This window comes from Monodon monoceros, unplaced genomic scaffold, assembly GCF_005190385.1.
Source record: "Monodon monoceros isolate NGI ecotype Baffin Bay Population unplaced genomic scaffold, NGI_Narwhal_1 Super_Scaffold_6, whole genome shotgun sequence".
In the NCBI taxonomy this organism is placed as follows: Eukaryota; Metazoa; Chordata; class Mammalia; order Artiodactyla; family Monodontidae; genus Monodon; species Monodon monoceros.
Window position 1 is genome coordinate 53545628 of NW_021703783.1, and position 26915 is coordinate 53572542.

A 26915-nucleotide genomic window follows, 5' to 3' on the forward strand; every position below is an offset into this window, starting at 1 on the left:
GTCCGTACAAAAACTTGTATATGAATGTTTGTAGTGACATTATTCATAATAGTCCAAATGTCTCTAAACTGATGAATGGATAAATAAAATGTAGTGTATCCATATAGTGGAATATTATTAAGGAATAAAATAAAGTATTGATACATGCTACTAACACATGGAATAAATTAGAAAACATGGCAAGTGAAAGAAGCCAGACACAAAAGCCACATACTGTATAATTCCATTTTTATAAAATGTCCATAATAGGCAAATCCATAGACATAGGACCTAGATTAGTGGTTGACAGCGGGTGGGAGGAAGAATGGGTATGAGGTTTCCTTTTGTGTGATAGAATGTTCTCAAATTGATTGTGGTGATAGTTGTACAACTCTGAATATATTAAAAACCATTGAATGGTGAACTTTAAATGGGTGATTTGTGTAGTATGTTAATATCTCAGTAGAGCTGTTAAAAACAAACAAAAAAAACCACCTTCAGTGACTACCTATTGCTCTCATCATAAAGCTATCATGTTTAGAAGGCCTGCCATGACCTTTCCCTATCCTATCTCTGCAGCCTTGTCCCTTGTCTGTGTTTGCCTCATTTCTTTATATCCTACATTTTACCAATACTAAATTACTCTCAGTTTCCCAAAGGAACACTCTTAAACCTCTTCCTTTCTTCCCACCCACTCCATTCTTATTGTTCCCTTAGGTCTTAGTTCAAGTGTATTTTCTTTAGATCTACTTTCTTGATCTCCAAAGACTAAAATAGCTGCCTTTCCTATGGATTTGTACCTAATGTCCTCATAACACATGACCTAATATGCACACAACAGATTACAGATTACAGCATTGAAATGCTGAGTTTCTTGTCTCCCCCCAACTTTACAGTGAGACCCTGAGGACAAGATTCTGTTATTTATCATTATAGCATCTAACAGTATTGGTAGTCACTCATATTTGTAGAAAAAATGAATGAAAGTATTCCCAAAATAGTCTTCAAAGAGGCTTATGAAAATCTGCCTCAGAAAAAATGTTCACAAAATAATGTTAAGTGATGAAGGCAGATAGTAATATATTATTACAGTAGGATCCCAGTTAAAAAAATATGTAGATAATAAGCACATAAAAATTCCTGAAAGCAAATAAAAAGATTAATGAACATTACTGTTGAATGCAACTTACTCTGTTTTGCATTTTCCTGTTTTTCTATAATGAATTATTTTTGAAAAGGCCTCCTTCGCTAGCAGGATCCCTTTTGTGTGCCGGAACTAATGAATATGCTTTTGTGCTTCAAAATATAATTAAGGAAAGGAAGAGTTTTATATCCAACAGTTTTAGGTTGCTTAGCTTAGTTGACCTTTGTATAATATAATTTTGTTTTTTGAAGTTGCTTAGTTCTTAGATTTGCTTTGGTGTATATGTTTATTTCTGTAGAAAATATTGGAAATATACTGTTGTTTTATGGAAAAATCAAAATTGATTTTGAGTATTGTCTACAGAGATATATAAAAATAGGAATGCAAAACAATGAATTAGGGACATATATATTTCTATATATTATGAATTTTGAAAGAATTCTGCACAGCCTTCCTTTGTTTAAAATAAAAAACAAACCTCCAGGGTATAATTCATGTTTCTTAGAAAATTAGTTTCCATAAAATTTAAGGGGAAGTGTATTTTATAAAATTGGCACAGGTGCTCTGTGTATTTCCTTCCTAATTGTTATGTGTAGATGGCAGAACTAATTAATGCCTCTGTATTTTAGGATATGTCAGCATATGTGAAGAAAATCCAATTTAAATTACATGAAAGCTATGGCAATCCTTTAAGAGGTACAATAGTTTTTTAAAATTCATAATGTTATAAATTTTAAAAGAGCTAGGAAACTGTATCAGTAATTTACAATTTATAATTGTTTTATTTTTTTCTTTCTTTTAGTTGTTACTAAGCCTCCATATGAAATTACTGAAACAGGTTGGGGTGAATTCGAAATAATCATCAAAATATTTTTCATTGATCCTAATGAAAGACCTGTGAGTAATGTTAATCTCTGCAAATATAAAATGGATTTTTTAGTAATTGTGAAAATTTTACAATATTCAATAGCTTGTTATATGTTGACATTTTCATTCAGGTATAGTTTATGTAAGCTTATGGCTTGGTGTATCTTGCTATGAGTTAAGGTTTTTCATTTTTAAATGAAGTGCCTTTCAAAACTCTTTTGTTTTTCTAGTATAAAAAGAAGGGATAGAATGTGAACAATTATTGGAAAGGAATCATGGAAATTACATGATTACTACAGCAAAAAAATTTAAAATTCATTAGTATCGTTTGGTTATTAGTAACAAACAAGTGGAGTCCATATGCTCTCTGAAATGGGAGTGTCCGGTTTTTTATAGTTAAAAGCCCTAGAAAGTCTTTGTACATTTTCAAACTGTCATCAGTACTAGCAGCTTTATCTTATACCTGGATCCTTATTTATAACCACTGACTTTTTCATTATTTGATCTCTTCAGATTGTTGCTTGATAATGTAAAAAGTCTCTCAAAGCTTTCACTTTGACCCCTCAGCAACTTTGTGAGCTTGGTGAGATCCTCGTTTTAGAGATAAGCATATTAAGTCTCAGAGATGAAGTCATGTGCTCAAAAACACAGTTAATTGTGGTGGAGCTAGTTTTTGAATCCAGGTATTTGCATTCAGACCTCACACTCCTTCCTTTACTCTTGCTTTTGACTAAAACCACTAAGCCTGTTTTATTTTTAAACCTAAAGGGTCACAACTCAGGCTCTCTCATGGCACATTTGTGTGTCTGATGTTTAACTCCAGTTTCAGGGCTTAGGGTTCATCACCATTAATTTTCATCTTGATAGATTCAGCTCGCTCCTTTAGCACCAAACATTGACACTTTAATTATCAGATTACATTTGTAAAACGATGTGCTTTTAAAGGATTTGGATGTCACCTGGGCCAGTGATACAGCGAATTAGTTCCTAACTAGTTGCATTAGAAATGCCTGAGATGTTTTTTATAAGTTCAGACTTCTAGGCCCTATTCCACAGAGCATGATTCACAAGTTTGGAGAGGGGCCAGCACCCCAGGTAATTCTGATGTGCAGTAATATTTAGGACCCATTGAGGTAGACCATACTCTTCCTACATAGAAGTTCCTTTAGGCAGTCCAGTATAGCAAGAAGAGAATATTGACTTCCGTTATTAAGTGAAACATCCTATTCAGGTTTGGGGTAGTTCTAGTTTTAAGAAAGCTCTACTTTATGTTAAGCTTCCTTGAACTTTTTACTGATAACTATTCATACTTTAGTTTTCTTTTCTCCTGAAGAACCATCTATAGCTCATTTAAATATCTTCCATGTGATAAGGTTTCCAGGTCTCCTACCATTCTTGTCCTTCTGGGATACTCTCACAGACATTATATTCTGTTTGACAAGAAATTATTAAATATCCATATTTGCAAGATATTGCCCAAGGGGTGGGATACAAAGATGAGACACTACACCTATCCTTAACCAAAGTAGCCTATTAGGGAGAATAGAGCACAGAATAGGCAGATGTTGAGAGAGAGGAAGAAGAAGTTGGTCATGTTACTAGAGCAGAGGTTCTTGTTAACTTTGTAAGATTGCCTTGAATTCATTTTATTTTGAGAATGTGCTGCCTTACCTGTCTGCCTCCTCATCTGTCTCCCCCTTCTCTCCTCCCTACCCTGCCCTCAATTGGAAAATACATCTCTGAAAGAAATCATTATATAATGTAATGTCATTATGAGACAGCTCTCAAAGTCAACTCTTGGGAAAGTAGGGTAATATGATCTTTTGCCTTTCTGGAGTGATTCCTTTATTGAATAGGTTTCCATATAGATCTACATAGTCCTGAGTTTTATCCCCTCCAAATTACCGTAGTGTTCTTTTAGTATAATGAACCCATTATAGTTTTTGAATAGTTGGCTCTTACAGAAAATAAGTCATATGAGGTTTATTTAAAATATAAAAGAAAGATATGGGTAACTTGTGATTTACTTCTGTTATCCAGTAACCTGTTACTCATCAAACCACTGTAAAAGGAATGGTTGTTTCTAAAAGCAAAATACTAATATTGGGTTTTTATTCCTAGAAATATCTCTGGCAAGTATAGGCATTTTCATTGCTCTAAGAATCTTCAAACACCACTGAAAATTAGAGACATCTGTCCTGAAATTATTCATTGCCTATATCGGCATGAATGCCTCTCCAGGTCTGAATAATAAATTTGGGAATGGAAGGCTTTATGATGTAGTTTTTAATACTTCTTAAATTATAAAAGACATGCATATAGTTTTTTAAAAAGATTTAAAAAATAAAAAGTACAAGTCTCCTGTATTAGTTTCCTAGGGCTATCATAAGAAAGTACCTCAAACTGAGTGGCTAAAAACAACAGAAATTTATCCTCCCAGTTCTGGAGACTAGAAGTCCCAAATCAAGGTGTTGGCCATGCTCTCTCCAAAGCCTCTAGGTGAGAATCTTTTCATGCCTCCTCTAGTTCCTGGTGGCCCCAGGCGTTCCTTGGCTTGTGGCAGCGTAACTCCAGTCTCTGCCTCCATTTTCACATGGCCTTCTCTCCCTCCCTGTCTCCGTGTCACTTCTCTTTTTATGAGGACACCAGTCATATTGGATTAGGGTCCCCCCCAATGACTTCATCTTAACTTGATTACATCTGCAAAAGGCTCTTATTTCCAAATAAGGTTATATTTACATGTTCTGAGATTTAGTACTTCAACATATCTTTTGGGGAATACAGTTCAACCTGTAACATCTTCTTTCCCCCATCTCTGACCCCTTCCTCAGGAAAACCACAGTTACTGTTTTCAGTTCCTCTAGAAATTATTCCCATCCATCTCGTGTATTTAAATCCCTAAGGTTGGATTTTTCAATTTTAGATAATGCTTGTCAGCTCCTAGTGATGATGGCTGATCCTTTTTCTTCGTCTTTCTTGGTTTCTTTTTTCATTTTGCTGCAGGACTTTATTCAGAAAGGATGCGAGAGAAGTAAAATTTCATAGCCAATGCTCTCTGAAAATATCTTTATTTTTGTTTACCTCTCACTTGATTGGGTGAAGAATTCCATGTCCCACAGGAGGTGCGCTCTCTCGTCTGTGAGTGGGGGGAGAGGAGGGAAGGTTGGCCAGCCTAGCTGCCCCACAGCCTTCTTGATTTCTGTACCTGCCAGCTTTGTGCTCGCAGTCTCCCCAGAGCTCCACTGGGGGCAGCAGCTCCCACCTCTGATGCAGTTTTCTTCTTTAAGATTTTAGGTTATGGATTTCCCTGTTATGGTTTATCCATCTGTGTAGTCTCATCTGCTTTCTGTCTGTTCCAGAAATTTGTCAAATTATCTGCTTTAAATATGGCATATGATCCATACTCCTTATGATGATTTTAGCTAACTTTTTGGAAAATTCTTGGAGGCCTCTGAATTGGTTTCTGTACCTTCAAAATGAACTCTTATGTTTTACCAGCTAGGTTTTGTTTTGCTCAAATAATCACACATTGCACTGCAAAGCTTTTCCTTTGATGTCTTACTGTATCTGTTTTTAAATATTTTGAAGACATATTGCTCTTGCCGAAGTGAATTATCACTGACTAACTTTGTGTTTGTTTATTATGCTACTTATATATTAATCTTATTATTACACCAAAGAAATTAACTTGTCCTCACTGAGCATTTTAGTATTGATCATTCCTTTTGAAAGTATCAAATCTTTTTTCGCCATAGTAAGTTTGTAAAGTTTAACTGTCACAGTTAATCAAATGTCACCTGTGTAAGTAAAAGAATTCATCTTAGTGACTTACCAGTTTAATTTCCATAGCTGTATCTTGTGTTATTTTTATATATAGTCACTCTCTAGAGATGCTTTGTAACTAATGTTTGCTTACCCTCTTCAAAACATACATATTGAATAGATATAGATAAATGGTAATACCTAATAGGAAAATAAAAGTACACACAGAATTTGGGTGACCTGCCACAGTAAGTTGTAGTTGAAACAAGATCCTGAATTTGATGTGTTTACTAATTCAGTATCTAAATCAGTTACAGAAATGATGATGTCTCATAATGATAAAAACCATTGCACAGATGTCATGTCTGTTTTTATTTCACAGGTAACACTGTATCACTTATTAAAGCTATTTCAATCAGACACCAATGCAATGCTGGGAAAAAAGACAGTGGTTTCAGAGTTCTATGATGAAATGGTAAGAAGATTTTATAATGAGAGTTTTTAAAACATTTTAAATTGTAGATTTTGCAATTATTGGGCTTTTTTTCATTCTCTTCCATTAGATATTTCAAGACCCAACAGCAATGATGCAACAATTATTAACAACATCTCGTCAGCTTACCTTAGGAGCCTATAAGCATGAAACAGAATGTAAGTGCCATGAGTTCATAATTAATCCTGAGAAATAATGTATTCTGTAATGGTGAAAGGATTGTATGATTAGCGACTATTAAATTTTTTTCCTTAGTAGATACAGGTAAAATTTTTAGGAGTTATACAATATATGTATTACTAAAGAACAGGTAAGAAGGATGTTTTAAATAGTTCTCAAAGTAGGCCTACTTTCAAAAAGGTAAAAGACAGCCTCTGACACACTCTGAAATACTGTTTGTCTTTATTCACTAATTACATTTAAGCATAGCTTTTCATTAATTTTGCTTAACCTGTCACTCAATCATTTTCTGTTTACTAGTCTTTGCTAACAAAATCGGTGTGAAGAACCTTGCAGAACATAATTATACTTAAGTGTACGGTGAATTAGTTTCTCCCTCTCTCTCTTTTTAACCTGTCACCTGACATAGTTTTATATTAATGCTGGGGTGGTGAAGACCAGAATGCCTTATTGATAGTCAGTCATGCTGTCTTTTCCCTTTAGCTTACGAGGCCTCAGAATCCCCTACACATCGTTTCATGCAGCTATTGCCAACCATTTGCAGTTGTCATTCAAGATGAAATCTACTTACCAACCCTGTGTTGACATTTATGTCACCATTTATTCGGTTTTTCCTTTGATTTTTCATTTATTTGCTTACAGTATATATTGAGCAACAGTAAGATGCCAGGCATTGTTCAGAGGATAGAGCAGACAAAAGCCCTGCCCTCATGGAGCTTACATACTAGTGGAAAGAAGACAAATATTAAATAAACAGAACAATGGAGTGTGAAGTAGTGATTGGATGGCCTGAAGAAAATTAAAGCAGGGGTGGGAGCGCTTTTGGTGGGAGGAGATGGTTAAGAGTTTTAAATATCAGGTCAGAGAATGCTTCCTGAAATGGTGGCGTTGGAGCAAATACCAAAAGGAGTGGGGAGATGAGCCATGCAGCTACATGAGAGACGAATGTTACGTGTAGAGTGGCAGCAAGGGCAGGAACCCTGAGGTAAGAGCATGCCTGGCATATCCGAGGAACAGCAAGAAGGCCAGTGTGCCTGGAGTAGAGTGAACAAGGGGACAAGGAGTGGGACATGAGGCCAAAGAAGTTATTATGGGACCAGCTCATATAGGGAGTTTAAGTTATTAAACTGAAGGAGATGGGAAGTCTTTTGTGGGTTTTGAGCAGAAGAGTGACAGTATAAGACTAATATTTTAAAAAGATCAATCACCCTGGTTGCTGTGTTGAGAGTAGACTGTAAAGCAGAAAGGGTAGAAGCAGAATAGTTAGGAGGCTATTCCAGTAATCCAGATATAGAATTGTGGGTAGTACCAGAGTGATAGCAATGGAGGTGGTGAGAAGGGGTCAGGTTCTAGTTTGAAGATAGGTACAGTAGGATTTGCTGATGGTTTGATAATAATATATGAAAGAAGGAGATGAACAAAGAATGACTGTTAAGGTTTGGGGCCAGAGGAAACAAACAAAAATTGTTGTTACTTTTCATAGAGATGGGAAGTCTGGGAGGGGCAGCTTTGAGGGGAAAGATTAGGAGTACAGTTTTGGACATGATGGCTGTGGGATGCCTGTAAGACATCTAAGTGGAGATGTTGAGAAGGGAATTGTGCTCAAAGTCTGGTATTCAAGGAGAGGTCTAGGCTGAAGATATAAATGTGGAAGTTAATATACACATGGATTTATAAATTGTGAGGCCAAATGCTTTCATCACAAGAGTAAGTGAAGATAGAAAAGAGGTTCAAAGGTTGAGCCCTGGGCACTCCAACATTTAGAGATTAAGGAGATGACCAGCAAAGGAATTAGGAAAGAACAGTGAGTGTGGAGGGAGAAAAACTAGGTGCACATAATATCCTAGAGCCAGGTGAAGAAAGTGTATCAGGAAATAGTCATTAGCTGTGTTCAGTACCTCTGATAGGTCAAGTAAGATCAGAGCCAAGAAATAGGCTATAGCAAGGTGGAGGTCCTTGGTGACCTTAACAGGAGCAGTTGAAGGAGAATAGTAAGGACAGAAGATCAGTTGAAGTGGATCAAGAGAGAATGAGATGACTGCCGTGGTCTGGGTTCAAATCCCTGGTCAGGGAACTAAGATCCTGCAAGCCGTGCAGTGCTGCCAAAAAAAGAGAGAGTGAGTGAGATGAGAAATTGGAGACAGGTGCTGTGGACAACTTTGTCTTGGAGCTTGACTATAAAGGGAAAGTAGCCCTTGAAGCAGTAGCAGAGCAGGATTTGGGGTCAAGAGAGCAGAGTTTTCAGGGGAAACAGACCAGTATCGTTATAGGCTGGAAGAAGCGATCCAATAAAAGAAGGGGGGTGAGGGATGAGAAAGCAGGAGAGAAAGAGGTTGCTGTTTAACCATTGTTGGTTATAGTAGTGTTTTGTTTGTATTTTCATGAAACCCTGACCAAGAGTTAAAAGATCTGAATACTGATTATAATTGCTACTTGGTAGTCATTTAAAATTGAAAATCACACTCATTAAAAAATTCTATGTTTCACTTTCTACATCTGAAAAAATACTTGGGCTACTTTGTTATGAACATAAAACAGATACATATATGATCACTTTGAAAAGGTAAAAAACACTAGCCACATGCTATTTTAATTTGTTACTGGTCATATTCTCTCCATTATAGATCTCCTTTCTCTCATACTATGAAATGTGCCCAATTCATAGAGGAAACTTCTCTTTTTAAATTCAAGTACCCACATTTCTGTGTTTTCAACAAAAATAATATCATTAATTCATATATGTATAATAGTAGAGACAAATGTGTTTCATAAAAAGACTTTTCTACAAATTAATTTTTGACGTGTTAAAGTTTATGTGTGGAGATTTATAACCTTCGGAAGTTTTTATCAGTAAATTGCATGTTTTATATTATCTTCAGGTTATTTTCTCAACAGTGTCAAATCCATAAGGAAGAAAAAGATAATTCTGTAAATGGTATTGACACAATTGATAACTTTTGAGAAGAAAATTTAATTTAGATCATTGCTTTATAGCACTTATCAAAACAAATTCCAGTTTAATTAATGATAGTTAACTGGTTTGTTTGTTTTTTTAATTAATTTATTTATTTTTGCTGTGTTGGGTCTTCATTTCTGTGCGAGGGCTTTCTCTAGTTGCAGCGAGCGGGGGCCACTCTTCATCGTGGTGCGTGGGCCTCTCTTGTTGCCGAGCACAGGCTCCAGACGCGCAGGCTTAGTAGCTGTGGCTCCTGGGCCTAGTTGCTCCGCGGCATGTGGGATCTTCGCAGACCAGGGCTCGAACCCGTATCCCCTGCATCGGCAGGCAGAGTCTCAACCACTGCGCCACCAGAGAAGCCCAGTTAACTGTTTTTTTAAAGTCAGTTAAGCTGTTTAAAAAATTAGAGAAATGACTGTCCTGGCTAGTGAAGACTTTCTAAATTTGAGGTGTTAGAAGAAATCACATTGAAAGAAAGGCAAACTTGATTCTGCAAAAAAATATTTAACTTATTCATTTCAAAAGGGCAAAAAAGAAAGATAAATTTGTAGAAAATATGACAAAGGATTAATATCTTTAAAACCCTAAAATAAATAAAATAGAATAAAATTTTAAACTTCAGTTGACAAATGGACAAAAGACATGGACAGATGAAAGAGGAGATGACTAGTAAATAAAAAGGGAAAATATTTGACCCTGCTAGTAATTTTTAAAATGCAAACCAAATAATAATGGGTGGTTATATTTGTATCAAATAAGCAAAAGGAATTTTTAATAGTTGTACCTATTAAGGATGTGGTGAACCCTGTGTTCTATGAATTGTTTGTGTGAGTAGGCCTTTTAGGAAAGCAACTTGGGAATATTAATCAAAGGTCTTAAAAAGGTAGGTATACTTTTACCAGTTTGAGAGCATTTTATACTCAATATTTGGTAATATCAGTTAGCTTTATTGAGTGCTTACTGTTTGTACTCTTGTAAATCTGTACATGTATAAACTCATTTACATCTACAATAACTTTATTAGGTAATCCATTTAGAAAAGGAAACTGAGGCACGGGGAGAGTAAGAAACTTGCCCAAGTTAACATGAGTTGGTGGTAGAGCCAGGACTTTATCCTAAGCAGTCCTCAGAACTTAGGCTCTAAAAACATAGTAATATTTTTAGATAGAGTAATAGCCAGGATAGAGGTTGCTCATTATAAAATTTAAAACACATTAAAAGTTTATAAAGATGTTTATACTGGTAAACCCATGGAAATTTACTTAAGTACTAATGATCTAGCTTTTAATAGAAATTGCTTCTACATGGAATAATTAAAATGATAGTGAATGGGCTTCCCTGATGGCGCAGTGGTTGAGAGTCCGCCTGCCGATGCAGGGGACACGGGTTCGTGCCACGGTCTGGGAATATCCCACATGCCGTGGAGTGGCTGGGCCCGTGAGCCATGGCTGCTGAGCCTGCATGTCCAGAGCCTGTGCTCCGCAACGGTAGAGGCCACAACAGTGAGAGGCCCCCGTACTGCAAAAAAAAAAAATGTTTAAAAATGATAGTGAATGCTTGAAGAGAGTTTACATGTACTAGATAAGTGCTTTGCATTTCTTAATTTATTGAATACCCTTAACAATCCTAGGAGGAAGGTACTACCGTTAGCCCCATTTTCTAGGTAAGACCCTAGAGCATAGAGAGATTTGATATCTTGCCCCAAATTACTCAGCAAAGCAGGATTTAAACCGAGACGGAGTGTGTGCTCTTAACCGATAAACTGTTCTATCTCTTTGTAAAAAAGCCTTACAGGGACTTTCTTGGTGGTACAGTGGTTAGGACTCTGCACTCCCAATGCAGGGGGCCCAGGTTCGATCCCTGGTCAGGGAACTAGATCCCACATGCATGTCTCAACTAAGAGTTCGCATGCCACAGCAGAGGAGCCAGCCTGCCACAACTAAGACCCAGCGCAACCAAATAAATAAATAAATAAATATTTAAAAAAAAAAAAAAAGCCTTACAGTCTATTTTTCTAACCAGCAAGTTACATTGGCTTTGCAAAAATATTAACTCTTCTTTGGATTGACTTACTCTAAATTGAGGCTTTATTTGGAAATTTAAAACAGAAATTTTATCTATATCTGTATCTATCTATCTATCTATCTATCTATATACACTCACAGACACACACACATACATATATATATATCTTAAATGTATGTATAAGCATTTCATATATTGGAAGCAGAAAACCAGAACAGGCTAAAAGAAGTTTTTAAATGTTTTCCCCTATCATCTCATTGGTAATCAACCCAGTTCTTTCAATATATGGTACCCTTTGCAGTCTCATGATTTGTCATAAATAAAGTATAGTGACTAAATCAGACCACAAAAATCTGTATCTACAGTACATGCTGTCCTCTGACAAATGAGTTAAATCAGGTCTTCCTGACTAGATTTAAAACTACCTGTTACAGTCATATAGGACTCCTTGTTGTTTCCCAAATCTTTCTGTTCTCTTTCCAAGGCCCACTATGTCCACTTCATCTACCTAATTCCTTTCTCATTCTTTAAAACTCAATTCAGATTTTACTACTGCCAAGAAGCCTTCTTTGATATACACACACACCCTTTCCCCTTGGTATGTCATAGCACCCTATGATCATCTCATGATGATCTGTAATGCATTTTTCTTTCTTGTCTATCTCCTACTTCTGTATCCCACCATCTCACAATGTGCCTTTCACTCCATATATGTTTTATAATTGATATGGAGAGAGGGGGAGAGCAAGGGGATAAAAATTTCTGCATAGTAAAAAAGCATTGTCAACAAAGTCTAAAGACGACAAGCCATTAAAAAATATTGTACTCAAATCACAAATGACTAGTTTCTTTAATGTATAAAGAGCTCCTGCACATCATTTAAAAAGGCTGATAACCAGTAACTAAACAGCTTCCGCAGAGCAAAGGAAACCATCAACAAAATGAAAAGGCAACCTACTGAATGGGAGAAAATATTTGCAAATCATATATCTGATAAGGGGTTAATATCCAAAATATATAAAGAACTCATACAACTCAATGGCCAAAAAACGCATACAATTTAATTAAAATTGGGCAGAAGAACTGAGTAGATATTTTTCCAAAGAAGACATGCAGATGGCCAACAGGTATACGAAAAGATGTTCAACATCACTAATCATCAGGGAAATGCAAATCAAAACCACAGTGAGATACATCACTTCATGTCTGTTAGAATGGCTACTATCAAAAAGACAAGAAATAACAACTGTTGGCAAGGATGTGGAGAAAAGGAAGCCCTTGTGCAATGTTGATTGGTGCAGCCACTATGGAAAACAGTATGTAGGGTCCTCAGAAAAATAAAAGTAGAGCTACAATATGATCCAGCAATTCCACTTCTGTATACGTATCTGAACAAGACAAAAACACTAACTTGAAAAGATATATGCAACTCCATGTTCATTACACCATTATTTACAATAGCCAAGACAGGTAAACAACATAAGTGTCCATCAACAGGTGCCTGGATAAAGAAGAGGTGTTTTATATATATGTGTGTGTATATATATATATATATATATATATATATACACACACATACATGCATATATACACAATGGAATATTACTTAGCCATAAAAAAGAAGAAATCTTGGGCTTCCCTCGTGGCACAGTGGTTGAGAGTCCGCCTGCCAATGCAGGGCACGCGGGTTCGTGCCCCGGTCCGGGAAGATCCCACATGCCGTGGAGCGGCTGGGCCCATGAGCCATGGCCGCTGAGCCTGTGCATCCGGAGCCTGTGCTCCGCAACGGGAGAGGCCACGACAGTGAGAGGCCCGCGTACCGCAAAAAAAAAAAAGAAGAAATCTTGCTGTTTGTGAGAACATGGATGGACCTTGAGGGCATTATGCTAAGTGAAATAAATCAGAGAAATACGAATACAGTATGGTCTCACTTACATGTAGAATCTTAAAAAAAAAAAAAAAAGCTCACATACAGAGAATAGATTGGTGGTTGCCCGAGGTGGGAGGTGAGGGGTGGGCAAAAAGGTACAAACTTCTACTTATAAAGTAAGTCCTGGGGATGTAATTTATAGCATGGTGACTGTAGTTAATAATACTGTATTGCATATTTGAAAGTTACTAAGAGAGTAGATCTTAAAATTTGTCATCACAAGAAAAATATCTGTAACTATATGTGGTGACAGATGTTAACTTCAGACTTACTGTGATGATCATTTTGCAATATATACAAGTATTGAATCATTATGTTGTACACCTGAAACTAGTATATGTCAATTATACCTCAATTTTTTAAAAGGGTGGTGGGGAGAGCCGATAACCTAAAAGAAAAATGAGCAAAGGAAAAGCAGACAATCCATAAAAAGAAAGCGAGGAATGTCCCCTAAACATATTAAAAGATTGTCTGCCTCAGAAGTAATAGAAATGTAAAGTAAAACTATTCTGAAATACCATTTTTAATCTTTCAGAGTAACTAAGACCAAAAAGTTGATGCAGTAGGGAAATAGACATACAATGCTAGTGAGATTATAAATTAAGAGGACTTCTAAGAGTCACTTGTCATTCTTCCAGATTTACAAGATCAAATGTCCTTCAATTACTGTTTACTGGAATTTATTCCACAAGTATACTGGAATGATTATGCGCAGCATACACGTTATAGCATTGTTTGTAATAGAGAAAACTGGAAATACTCCAAATGTACATCAGAGGGGACAGATGAATGAATTATGTATGTCCGTTCAGTGAGGTCCTCTGCAGCCTTTGAAAGAATGAGACAGCCCTGTGATATGGAATGAGCTTTCAGATGTAGTAATGTTAAGTGAAAGAGCAGGGTGCTGAGCAGTGTGGATAGTGTGACACCACTTGTGTTGGGGGTGAGGAGAAATCACACTTAGGTGTATGCTCGTCTCTGAACCAATTATTTCTGGAAAGATACCAAGGAAACCTAACTGATTATCTCTGGGAAGAGTGCTGGTTGGTGGGGGGCAGGGGTAAAAGGAGGCTTTTTTTGTTTTTGTTTTTATTGGAGTATAGTTGACTTACAATGTTGTGTTAGTTTCAGGTGTACAGCAAAGTAAATCAATCATACACATATAAAAAGACATTTTTTCCATTGTCTACACTTTTCAGCCTTTTAATTTTGTATCATGTGTATGTACTATCTGTCTTCAAAAATAATTTAAAAAATAAAAGCAATGAAAAATATGGATGGTTTTGGCAATATAAAAGTTTACCTGTGTTACAAAATATATCACAAAAAGAAAGCACCAGCAGTGAGGAAAATAAGGACGCATTGCGTGTTTTGTTTTTGTTTTTTTATAAATTTATTTATTTTATTTATCTTTGGCTGCACTGAGTCTTTGTTGCTAGGGCGCGGGCTTTCTCTAATTGAGGCGAGCGGGGGCTACTCTTCGTTGCGGTGCTCGGGCTTCTCATTGCGGTGGCTTCTCTTGTTGCGCAGCATGGGCTCTAGGTGCGCGGGCTTCAGTAGTTGTGGCGCACGGGCTTAGTTGCTCCGCAGCATGTGGGATCTTCCTGGACCAGGGCTCAAACCCATGTTCCCTGCCTTGGCAGGTGGATTCTTAACCACTGCGCCACCAGGGAAGTCCCACATTGTGTGTTTTTAATGCGCTAGATGCTTTAGGTATATTACTTAATCCTCATAAATCCTCCGAGAAATACGAAGTTTTAACTGTATCATGTAGAAAGACGAGATGAAGGGAGACTTAGAGATATCAGCATTCAGCTATTAAGGGGCCAAGGGTGTATTTGAACTCAAGTCTTTCTGATTTCAATGGTTTTGGTTTTTTTTCTTCACCAAACCACACTGCTTCCAATTAGTGATCCTTTTACGTTAACAAACAACTGTGCCTCAACATTCGTCAGCAGCAATTACCTGAAATGTCCACAAGGTGGAAATGTTGGATGATAGTAGTCATTTTTCTCTGTAAAACTTGATGCTACACTATCCAAGTGGAATAGTTAAATCGATATAATCTATTTTGCAGTAATGATACTTTTCTTTTGTAATTTGTTATGTAGCCAGCTAGAATGTTTTAAATATTCAGTAATAATAGTAGTTAATATGGCTTTTTATGTGCCAGACAGTATTCTTTTTAAATCTTTTAAACAAATAATATTATGAGGTGTTTGCTATTATAATCTTCATTTTAGCAATGAGGAATAGAGCATAGAGATAATAAATAGCTTATTCAGAGTGGCACATCTAGTAAATGATAGAGCTGGAATTCAAACCTAGACACTTATTGATATCTTTTTGAAAAAAGATAGAGGTTTGTTTTACCAGTGTGATTATGTAAGTTTTACCTGTACAAAAATTTAAGGGTACTGTTTTTAGTGAACTCTTATTAGCTGGATGTCTCTTGGACTGTATACTCCCTCATTTCCAAATCAAATTAGAAAATTAGATATAATTTAAGACATTATGTCTTAAAATGTTAACTGTGAATTAAAATATTAGTGGTCAAAAAAAAATTTTTTAAATAAAAAAATTAGTGGTCAGAATTTCATTCTTAGTGGTAGAAAACATATTAGATCCTCTCTGGAGAGTTCAGACTTTCTTACCCACCCCCCTGTGTCTAAAGTTACATATCTTAAGTTGTCCGCATTTCATCATGAAAATATTGGCCTAAGGAAATGCCACATTTATTGCTCTATGAAATATCTTGTACATGTGAGAAAAATGAAATAAATCAGTAAAAGTGTATGTTTTCTTTAGTTGCAGAACTTGAAGTGAAAACCAGAGAAAAATTAGAAGCTGCAAAAAAAAAAACAAGCTTTGAAATTGCAGAGCTTAAAGAGAGATTAAAAGCAAGTCGTGAAACTATAAATTGTTTAAAAAATGAAATCAGGAAACTCGAAGAAGATGATCAGACAAAAGAAATATAAACAGTTCTGAAGAGAACTCGATAGTAAGTGAAACTAAAAATAAGGTGGAGTTTAAAGGAGAGATGTACTACAAATGCTGCAATGTTTCTTAGAGGAACTGCACATATAGTTGTCAGCCATAGATTTCTCAGCAATGGGGTCAAAGTATTTGTACTTTACAAGCAATCTTTAATATAAAATATATGTGTATAATGCTGTATAGGCATTTTATCAACCCATTTCGGGGTAGTTCTGTGATACTAAGCACAATTTTAAAACATTTTTATTGCATTGTATGTATAGCTTATCCTTTTGACAGACATCAAAATTTCATTATAAAGTATAACTTGTACGAATTTTGTACTTCCCTAGTAGTTAGAATTCGTGGTAAAATTAATGTGTGTATTTAATTTCTTAAGTTCTTACCTGCGCCCATCCCAACTCTTTTGTATCTGATGTACCCAGTGCCCAATAAGCACTCAATAAATGCAGTTTACAGTTGCTGTTTCTGCCTCTTGATGTATTTCTTCACCTTGAAGCAATTCAAACTCTCTCGTTACAGTTAATGTATCTCCATAGTATTGTGACCATGTATCTCTTATTTGCAGTCACTGTAGCATACAGAAGCTCTCTGACAGCCAAGATCATATCTTAAGTATTGTTCTGCCTAACTCCCACAGTGTCATTAGTTTTACATAGAACAATATTCAGTCCTTCATGCATGTTCCAAAGACATACAGTAGGGGACCCCAACCGGGGCCACAGACCGGTATTGGTTTGTGGCTATTAAGAACAGGGCCACACAGCAGGAAGTGAGTGGCAGGCTGGTGAGTGAGCAAAGCTTCATCTGTATTTACAGCCGCTCCCCATCACTCACATTACCACCTGAGCTCCACCTCCTGTAGATCAGAGGTGGCATTAGATTCTCATAGGAGTGGGGACCCTACTGTGAACTGGGCACACGAGGGATCTAGGTTGTGTGCTCCTTATGAGAATCTAATGCCTGATGATCTGAAGTGGAGCTGAGGCAGCCCCATCACCCCCAGATGGGACCATCTAGTTGCAGGAAAACAAGCTCAGGGCTCCCACTGATTCTGCATAATGGTGAGTTGTATAATTATTTCATTATATGTTACAATGTAGTAATAATAGAAATAAAGTGCACAATAAATGTAATGCACTTGAATCATCCCAAAACCATCCCCACCCCATCCCCAGTCCGTGGAAAAACTGTCTTCCGTGAAACCGGTCCCTGGTGCCAAAAATGTTGGGGACTGCTGGCATATAGGATGCAGCTGTGCATCAATTTTACATACTACCCCTAATTTCTCTACCTTATCCTCAGGCTGTCCTGTTCAGATCCACATGGTGAGTCCTCTATTTTTGACTCATCTAATTTGAACATTAGTGGTACTTAATTTTTAAGGCCATGTTGGCTGACCCATCTTGGCAACCTAGGAGCAACAATATGTAGGAAAGTATTTTGGAAAACATGTAATATTAACATGTTACAAGGCTCCTAAAAATGGAAACCACACATACGCCTAATGCAGATTCTATACCTTCTACAGAGTGATAACTAGCCACTCTAGTACTTTAAGATACTTTTAATCTATCTGCCCTGGTAGATTGGTTAATTTTTACTTTGTTGCTTTATTTTCTAGGTTGTGACATTTATAAGCATTATGGAGGTTGGACAAAGCTGTGGTCTGAGATTTCTGCCAGGGGTTCTCTGGGGGGTTGGAGATGGCACTTCTAATTGTGCTAGGCATCATTCAGCTCTCCCCTACCTTTTACCCCAGTGCCCACAGTATAGGGTAGGGCTTGGGGATAAATCAAAAAAGAATGGGGAGAAGTCCCATTCTATTGGGTTCGCCAAAAGGTTAATTTGGTTTTTTCCATAAGATGGCTCTAGTAGCACTTACTTGTCTTTAACTTCATTTGAAACAATTTTGTTAGATTGTATGTGACAGCTGTCATATCAGCATGCATTTAAAAGACATCAAAATTGGTGAAGTTTTGTGTAGCCATTTTAATGTTGAAGATGGAAGAAAAAAAAAGCAACATTTTCAGCATATTATGCTCTATTATTTCAAGAAAGGTAGAAACGCGGGGACTTCCCTGGCGGTACAGTGGTTAAGAATCCGCCTGGCAATGCAGGAGACACGGGTTCGAGCCCTGGTCCAGGAAGATCCTACATGCTGCGGAGCAACTAAGCCTGTGTGCCACAACTACTGAGCCTGCGCTCCAGAGTCCACGAGCCACAACTGCTGAGCCCACGTGCCACAACTACTGAAGCCCGCGCACCTAGAGCCCATGCTCCACAACAAGAGAAGCCACCGCAATGAGAAGCCCGTGCACCGCAACGAAGAGTAGCCCCTGCTCGCTGCAGCTAGAGAAAGCCTGCATACAGCAACTAAGACCCAATGCAGCCATAAATAAATAAATTTATTTAAAAAAACCCAAATATGCAAGATATATACAAGGATATTCACTGCACTATTGTTTACATATCAAAAAATTGGAAACAAGGTAAATGCCCATCAATAGGAGCTGCATAAATTATGCTATGATATAGTGACATGATGGACTCCTCTGTAGTTGTCAAAGTGGATAAAGCACATCTGTATGCTCTGACATGAAAAAATACCTGGATTATACTGGTTGGTGAGCAAGAAGAAGGCACTTTGCAAAATAGTGTTCATGATTCCGTTTTTTGTAAATAATATTACATTAGTGTATAGAGAGAAAGCATGACTTGGAGGAATTTTCACCCATCTTAACAATAGGAAAAGGAATTATAGGGACTGTCAGTATCTACATAATGTGTGTGAATGTTAGAATTTTTTACAGTAATAGTGCATTTCATTTGCATTAAAGAGAATTTTAAAATAGTTTAAAACTTAAAAGGAAAAACTGATGTCTTTTGATTATCAGAACATTGCCTCCGACGAACCAGATCAATATGAAGTGTCATGTGACAGTTCAGAGAAATGAAATGTGACCTGTGAATGACGTGAGAAGCTGATGGGCCAGGACTTCTTCTGGAATTTTATTGGAGGGAGTTATGGGTAAGATCCTTGCTCTTCAATGCATCATCCAGTGAACTGGGATCATAATCGTGATGTAAAAATAGGTGGTGAAAGGTGTGGGGTTTATCTGACTTCTGTCCCAGTCTGGACTCTCTGATCTGGATTTTTAATTACTTTTAGTTATTTTTAATTAAAACAATGTGTAATTAATTAACCAACTAGATTGCAGTAGCCTGTGTAATATGCCCCATGACATCCCCAACTCTGGGTAGCCGCCGCCACCCCAATCTGCTTACTTTCTCACTTTCACTGGCTACCCACCCTAGCTTACCTGCTCTCTGTCCACTACCAGGCTTCATTGCTCTTCAGTAATTCCTTATCTACCCTCAGTGAATTCCTCATCAATGCTGTTTGAAAATTCCCAGTCCACTGAATCACCACTCCCCTTATTCACTAAATTAATAGAGTCGTGAAACTGAAAGGCAGCTTAGAGAATATCTAATTCAATTCCCTCATTTGATGAGGGAGTAAAGTCTTGCAGATATTAAATGACTTGCAAAGTCACACAGTCCTTTGGGGCCAGAGGTAGAATTTGAACTCAGCTTTCTCTGACTGAGCAGTCATGGTATATCATTGTACGGCTCCACCAAGGCTTAGAGAAGAGTGTGTGAACTGGCAGGTTACTTGGAAAAGCTTTCCAAGGAAAAAGGAATCTGTAAATTGCAGTGTGCTGTTATTGATACAGTCAACTCTCTATCATCAAAATTTTGGTTTATTCTCCTTCCAGTTTATCTGGTCAAATCATGATCTCAAAATTAATGAGAATTGTCACCCCTACTTGGTTTCATTACATGCATGAATTGAAACCACAAGTCTATTTACTCTTATTATGCACATCAGCAGATGACCTCAGTTCTCATGTCATTGAAATCACAGATGCCATTCAAATTGACCCTGTAAACTTCTAGCTGTACAAAGTTTCTCTTTGTTCTCACCAAATCCTGCTTTCTTTCATCTCCCTAATGTTCTTCTCATCTGTGGTTTTGGTTTCAATTTATATGATGTATTACTGCAAATTTATAATTAGGGTAAAATCACATTACTTTCCTGAGCCTCAGTTTGCTTCAGTGAATATGAGTATACTACCCACCTCATGCAATTCTGTTTAAGGTAAGTGAAATAGTACATGTAAAAACACTTTGAATGGTGGGAATAAAGAAGATAATAATGCTAGTAGCTGGTCATAAAAATCCTCAACAAAATACTAACAAACTGAATCCAGCCACATATAGAAAGGATTAAGTCATCTCATCACCAAGTGGGATTTATTCCATAAATACAAGGTAAGCTCAACATATAAAAATCTGTGTAATACAGTTATGGGCTGAATGGTGTTCACTCAAAGTTCATATGTTGAAGTCCTAACTAACCCCCAATACTTCAGAATGTGACTGTATTTGGAGATAAGGCTTTTGAAGGGGGTAATTAAATTAAAATGAGGTCATTAGGATGGGTCCTAATCCAATATGACTGGGTTCTTATAAAAGAGATTAGGAAGACCATGTGAAGACACAGGGAGAAGATGGCCATCTGCAAACCAAAGAGAGAGGCCTCAGAAGAAACTAATCCTGCCAACACCTTGATCTCAGACTTCTAGCCTCCAGAATTATGAGAAAAATTTCTGTTGTTTAAGCCACCCAGTCCATGGTACTTTGTTACGGTAGCCCTAGCAGACTAATACGTATACCATATTAATAGAATAAAAGACAAAAGCCACATGTGATCATCTCAATAGATGCAGAAAAAGCATTTGACAGAATATAATACCTTCTTAGGATAAAAACTTTCAACAAACTGGGGATATAAGGAAACTTCCTCAACCTGATAAAGGGCATTTATGAAAAACCCACAGTTAACATCATACATGATTGTGAAAGACTGGATGGTTTCCCCCTAAGATCAGAAACAAAACAAGGATGTTTGCTTTCACCACATCTGTTCGTTGAGTTACTAGGGATTCTAGCCAAGGCAATTAGGCAAGAAGAAGAAAAAGCATCCAGATCAGAAAGGAAGAGGTAAAAGTACCTCTATTTGCAGTTGACATGATCTTGTACCTAGAAAATCCTAAGAAATACACACACACACACACACACACACACACACACACACACACAAACTATTAGAGCTAATAAATGGGTTTAGCAAGGTTGCAGGATACAAGATCAATATACAAAAATCAGTTATATTTCTTTTTTTTGAATTTTATTTTATACAGCAGGTTCTTATTAGTTATCTATTTTATACATATTAGTGTATATATGTCAAACCCAGTCTCCCAGTTCATCCCAGCACACCCCTGCTTTCCCCCCAAAAAATCAGTTATATTTCTTTCTTTTTTTTTTTTTTGTTAATTTATTTATTTTTGGCTGTGTTGGGTCTTTGTTGCTGTGCGCGGGCTTTCTCTAGTTGCAGCGAGCAAGGGCTACGCTTTGTCGCAGTGCACGGGCTTCTCATTGTGGTGGCTTCTCGTTGCGGAGCACAAGCTCAAGGCACACAGGATTTAGTAGTTTCAGCACGCGGGCTCAGTAGTTGTGGCTCGTGGGCTGTAGAACGCAGGCTCAGTAGTTGTGGTGCATGGGCTTAGTTGCTCTGTGGCATGTGAGATCTTCCTGGACCAGGGCTCCAACCTGTGTCCCCTGCATTGGCAGGTGGATTCTTAATCACTGCACCACCAGGGAAGCCCTATATTTCTATATACTAGCAATGAACTGGAAGTAAAATTAAGAAGACAATTCCATTTATAATAGCATCAAAAAGGATAAAATACTTAGGAATATGACACCTAAAGCTCAAGTAACTAAAGAAAAATATAGATAAATTGGACTGTATCATTAAAAACTTTTATATTTCAAAGGACACTATCAAGATAGTAAAAAGACAACCCACAGAATGGGAAAAAATACTTGCAAACTATATATCTTAAAAAAGCAACCAATTAAAAATTGGGCAAAATATTTGAATAGACATTTCTCCAAAGAAGAAATATAAATGGCCAATAAGCACGTGAAAAGGTGCTCAAAATCATTTGTCACTACGGAAATCAGAACCCACTAGGATCACGGTAATAAAAGACTCAGACAATAACAAGTGTTTGTGAGGATGTGAGGAAATTGAAACTCTCATATGTTGCTGGTGAGAATGTAAAATGGTACAGCTGCTAAAGAAAACATTTGGGAGTTCCAGAAAAGTTAAACATAGAGTTACTATATGACCTAGCAGTTCTACTCCTAGCTAGATACCTAAGAGAATTGTAAACAAAGGTCCACACAAAAACTTGAACCTGAATATTTATAGCAGCATGATTCATAATAACCAAGAGTGGAAACAACACAAATGTTCATCAGCGGATGAATGGATAAATCAAATGTGGTATATCAATACAATGGGTTATTATTCAGAATAAAAATGAATGAAATGCAGAAATCTTCTACAATATGGGTGAATCTTGTAAACATTATGCTAGATGGAAGATGCCAGGTACAAAAGCCACATATTGTATTGTCCACTTATGTGAAGTGTCCGTAATAGGCAAATCCACAGAGGTAGAAAGTGATTAGGGGTTACCAGGGATGGGGGTATGGGAGGTGGGGAGTGATTAGGAAACGATTTCTTCTGGGGGGTGATGAAAGTGTTCTGGCGTTAGATAGTGGTGATTGTTGCACAACCTTGTGAATATACTAAAACTTGTACGCCTTATGGTATGTGAATTATATCTCAATTTAAAAAATAATAATGCTAAGTGTTACCATTTACTGAAGACTTAATGGCCCCACACTTAGCTAAAGGTAACCCAGTGAATGCTTGTTATTATCCCTACTTAACAAATAAGAAAACCTAGGTTCAAGGAGATTAAATGCTTTGCCCATAGTCACATATACAAGGAAGCACTTGAGCTGAGACTCAGGTCTAACTCCAAAGCCCCAACATTTAATCACTCCCAGCACCAAGCTTCCCCGATCAAAAATTGTTAATAGTTCCCATTACATATCTGTTAATACTCAAATAAAATATTTATGTGTGTATATATAAACACTACTTCAATATATATGCTATAGTAATATATAGAAAATATGTAGTAATATAGATGGAGTATTGTATATATATGCAGTAATATGTATACTATTATATATACTATATAATATGAAATATGTAAGTAGTATATAAGTTATATAATAATATATGTATTACCCACAAATCAATAAAAAAGGTTAAATCAACGCAATAGAAAAATGGGCAAAAAATATGATCAAGTAATTCAGAAAAGGAAAAATCAAATGGTGGCCAAACATTTGAAAAGATGTGTGAAGTCAGCAGTATTCAGAGAAATGCAAATTAATACAAGACCATTTCTCATTCATTATAATGACAAAATTTAAAGATTTCTAATACACAGTGTCACAGAGAGTGAAGGGGAATTGGTACTCATACATTGCTGGTGTGCAGTAAGATTAACAGCAATTTATAAGAATTTTACATTTATCATTTAATCAAATAATTTTACTGCTAGGAAATACTCTCATGTGTACATAAGGATACTCATTGTTTTTGATAGTGAAAACTTGGATGTAAACTAAATGCCTACAGATACATACACAATTTTATGTAAATTTTTAGAAAGGCTATTAACAGGAGTTACTTTTGAGGAAAGCACTGAAATTGGATTGGGCGTTGGGGAAGATGGGTAAAAGGTTAACAAAACCTTTCCTGTTCCTGCTTGACAATTAGACCCTTGGTTAACTTTCTAGTTCTGTTTCTCAGGCAACTTGATAAGGATAATGTGTCAACCATGCTGCTAGGCAACACTGCACATAGGATAAATGACCCCTGTTTGGTAAAATACATCTGGAGTGAGAGAACTTCTCAATCCCTAGCAGGAAGTCCTGTCTTTGGATTTCCCTGAATGCTGTGACTCTAGTAATTAGAAACCTGGAAGCTATGCCTATGAAGTTGTTACAAGAGATATCAGCTCCTGTAGGGAGTGATGCCTGTAAACCAAGGCAGCTTCCATGCTTGCAGGATGGTTGCCTTGCTTCCCTGAGTCTAAGCTGCACTGCTCAGGGGTCTACCGCCAGGAATCCTGGGGGTGCTCGCCCACACCCTGGCAGACATCTGTGGTTCCTGCTCTGTACCCTTTGGAGTATCCAAGTGTGGTCTACACTCGAGTTGTGAGTCAATGTGTAGTTGAACCTAAGAAGACCGCCCCTGCCCCAACCTGTGATGGGCATGGTTGGAAGGACCTTTATGACAAAGTGAAAATAAATCTGTAAGTTAAAAAATTAGTCTATACACACCCTCCTTTTCAACGAGTAGAATCTCCATGCTGTTCCTTAAATGTACCCTGCACTCTCCTGTTTCACACCCTCCATCTTCCTTTGTTAAAATATTTCCTTTCTTCCAGGCTTAAATTTCCCTTTCCCACTCCCAAGTAAGTTCATCTTCCTCTGAAGTACCATGGCATCTTGCTTCCTTCTCTTTTGTGTTGTAGTTCACATACCTCAAAGGGTAAACTGGAATTGATGAACTCCTGGTTCCCGCTTGGAAACTATACATATATATATAAATATATGGAAACTGATGTTAACCCTATACTTGTATTACCAGCCTTCAGACTTTTCACTCTTGGTAAAGAGCAGGGAGTTAGTTTTGTTTGTCTTGATAATAGAATGTAAAGCACTTGGCATGCCTACCATACAGGAAGTGCTCAGTAAATGGTCACTGTCATTTTATTGTTCTCTGCCACTTCCAGCACCTGCACCGGGATCTATTCCACACCAAGGCACAAGTCTAGTTGCAGATCTTGGCTTTCCCTTCATCTACTCTAGCCTGTCCCAGTGCTAGGCACAGAGTCTTGCCCAGCTCTGTCTCCAGATATCACAAAGAAGCACAAATAAGTCAGGTGGAAACGCTTGGATTTGGCCTAAAATGGAGGCATTTATGTGGGTCTAATTATGCTGGGGTTGTTCCTATACTTAAGATTTTCAGAGATTAGACAGATTTATAGTTTGTTTTTTACTGAGGTTTCATGACCAGATCTAAGCTATTTTTATATCTCTAAAAGGCAACCTAAAGTCCCAGGACCACCCTCTCCACTCTTCTAGAGTAGGGGTCCACAAATGTTTTCAGAAAAGGACTAGATGGTAAATATTTTAGGCTTTGCAGGCTATACATCCTCTGTCACTGCTACTCAGCTCTGCTATTGTAGCATGAAAGTAGCCATACTGAAACAAATGAGCACTGTCTTCTAATGAAAATGTCTTTAATGACACTGAAATTTGAATGTTCCTTCATTGTTTTTCATCATTGAAAAATGATGAAAAACATCCTTAGTTCACAGGCCATACAAAAACAGGCAGAGGGCCAGATGCAGCCCCAGGGCCACAGTTTGCTGATCCTTTTAGTATTTCTAAGATTAGGAATATACAAGAGTTGCCAACCCCAAGAGGGAGCTCTAGGATTTTTTCTGCAAATTCAGAGTAAAAACCTGAGATTGGGCCTTAAATGTCCCCATGGCCTGTAATGTCCCCAGTTGACTAGGTTAGTCTAAGTTACTCTATACAAAGCAGATTTGCTGAAGAACTGTGAAGCAAAAGCACACGGACTTATTCCTTCCATTTAATTTCACCAAGGCTTGTCACCTTGCTGTCTCGTGGGTGACTACAAAAGCATTAAATCATGAGGAATTCACTTCCTAACCTCCTAAACTCATTGCAGTTTTGTGTTTTCCTTCACTTTGATGCCCCTCATCAGAGACCTTGGGGCCATATCCAACTGGGCGGTTTTCAGGGCTTATCTTATTTAGTAGAAGTCACCACTTTCTTTTCCTTGAAACTTCTCTCTTTCCTCTTTCCATGTTATTTCTTCTGTGTTGTTTCTTTTCTTGTATAACAGTCCTTTGGTCAATTTTCCTTAGTCTCTTTTAGTGTTTCCTCTGTTTATTCTATATTTTTTAGTCTCTAGAATTGTATCTTGAACCAGCAATTTTTTTCTCATGTACCCATGGCTTCAAATACAGTTTTTATGCTGACTGTCTGAAGCCTGGATTTCTAGTCCAAATTCCCATGCTGAACTCCAGACTTTACATTCATTTACTTCCTAAACAATATATTTGGATGTTCTGTGGGCATCTCAGTTGAACATGTCCAAAACTTAAGTTATCATCTTCCATCCCTATCCTCTCCCCATCATGAATTCCCTCCTTTGATAGCATCAGAACCAATCCAGTTTTCCATGTTGTCAAGGGTAGACAGTCTTTTCCCAACCTAGGCTCCTCTGGTGAGAACTGCAGTCGCTACTCACAGAGGTGAGTCCTGTGGCCCTTCCCCCTGGCTAGAGAGGATTGGATGTGTGTGGATGCTTAGCCCAGTCTGAATCAGATTATCTCCTGGGATTATCTTCCACCATCACTGATGCTTGAACTAGAACTGGTGCAGCTATGTGCATGGAGAGGAATTTGAAAGTTGTGTACAGAGAGAAATTGAAGTTGATACACAAGGAAAAGCAGAAAGAGTAGAAGAAATGGCCTGAGATAGA

General features: G+C 37.3%; 1 protein-coding gene across 4 annotated transcripts in view; it reads left to right on the plus strand.

Moving 5' to 3' along the window:
* Window positions 1-26915, plus strand: part of YEATS4 (YEATS domain containing 4) — a 155715-nt gene that overhangs the window by 4662 nt on the left and 124138 nt on the right. For 2 of the 4 annotated variants that reach the window (XR_003791181.1, XR_003791180.1), the window contains exons 3-8: window positions 1753-1819; window positions 1926-2020; window positions 6135-6227; window positions 6316-6403; window positions 16145-16337; window positions 19231-19364. Coding sequence is in view for 2 of the 4 variants with exons in the window: in XM_029206057.1 (XP_029061890.1) it covers window positions 1753-1819; window positions 1926-2020; window positions 6135-6227; window positions 6316-6403; window positions 16145-16314 (513 nt within the window). In the remaining 2 variants the exon portion in view is untranslated. Of the gene's footprint in view, window positions 1-1752; window positions 1820-1925; window positions 2021-6134; window positions 6228-6315; window positions 6404-16144; window positions 16798-19230; window positions 19440-26915 lie in introns of those variants that run through there. The other 2 variants (XM_029206057.1, XM_029206056.1) reach the window with 2 other exon arrangements.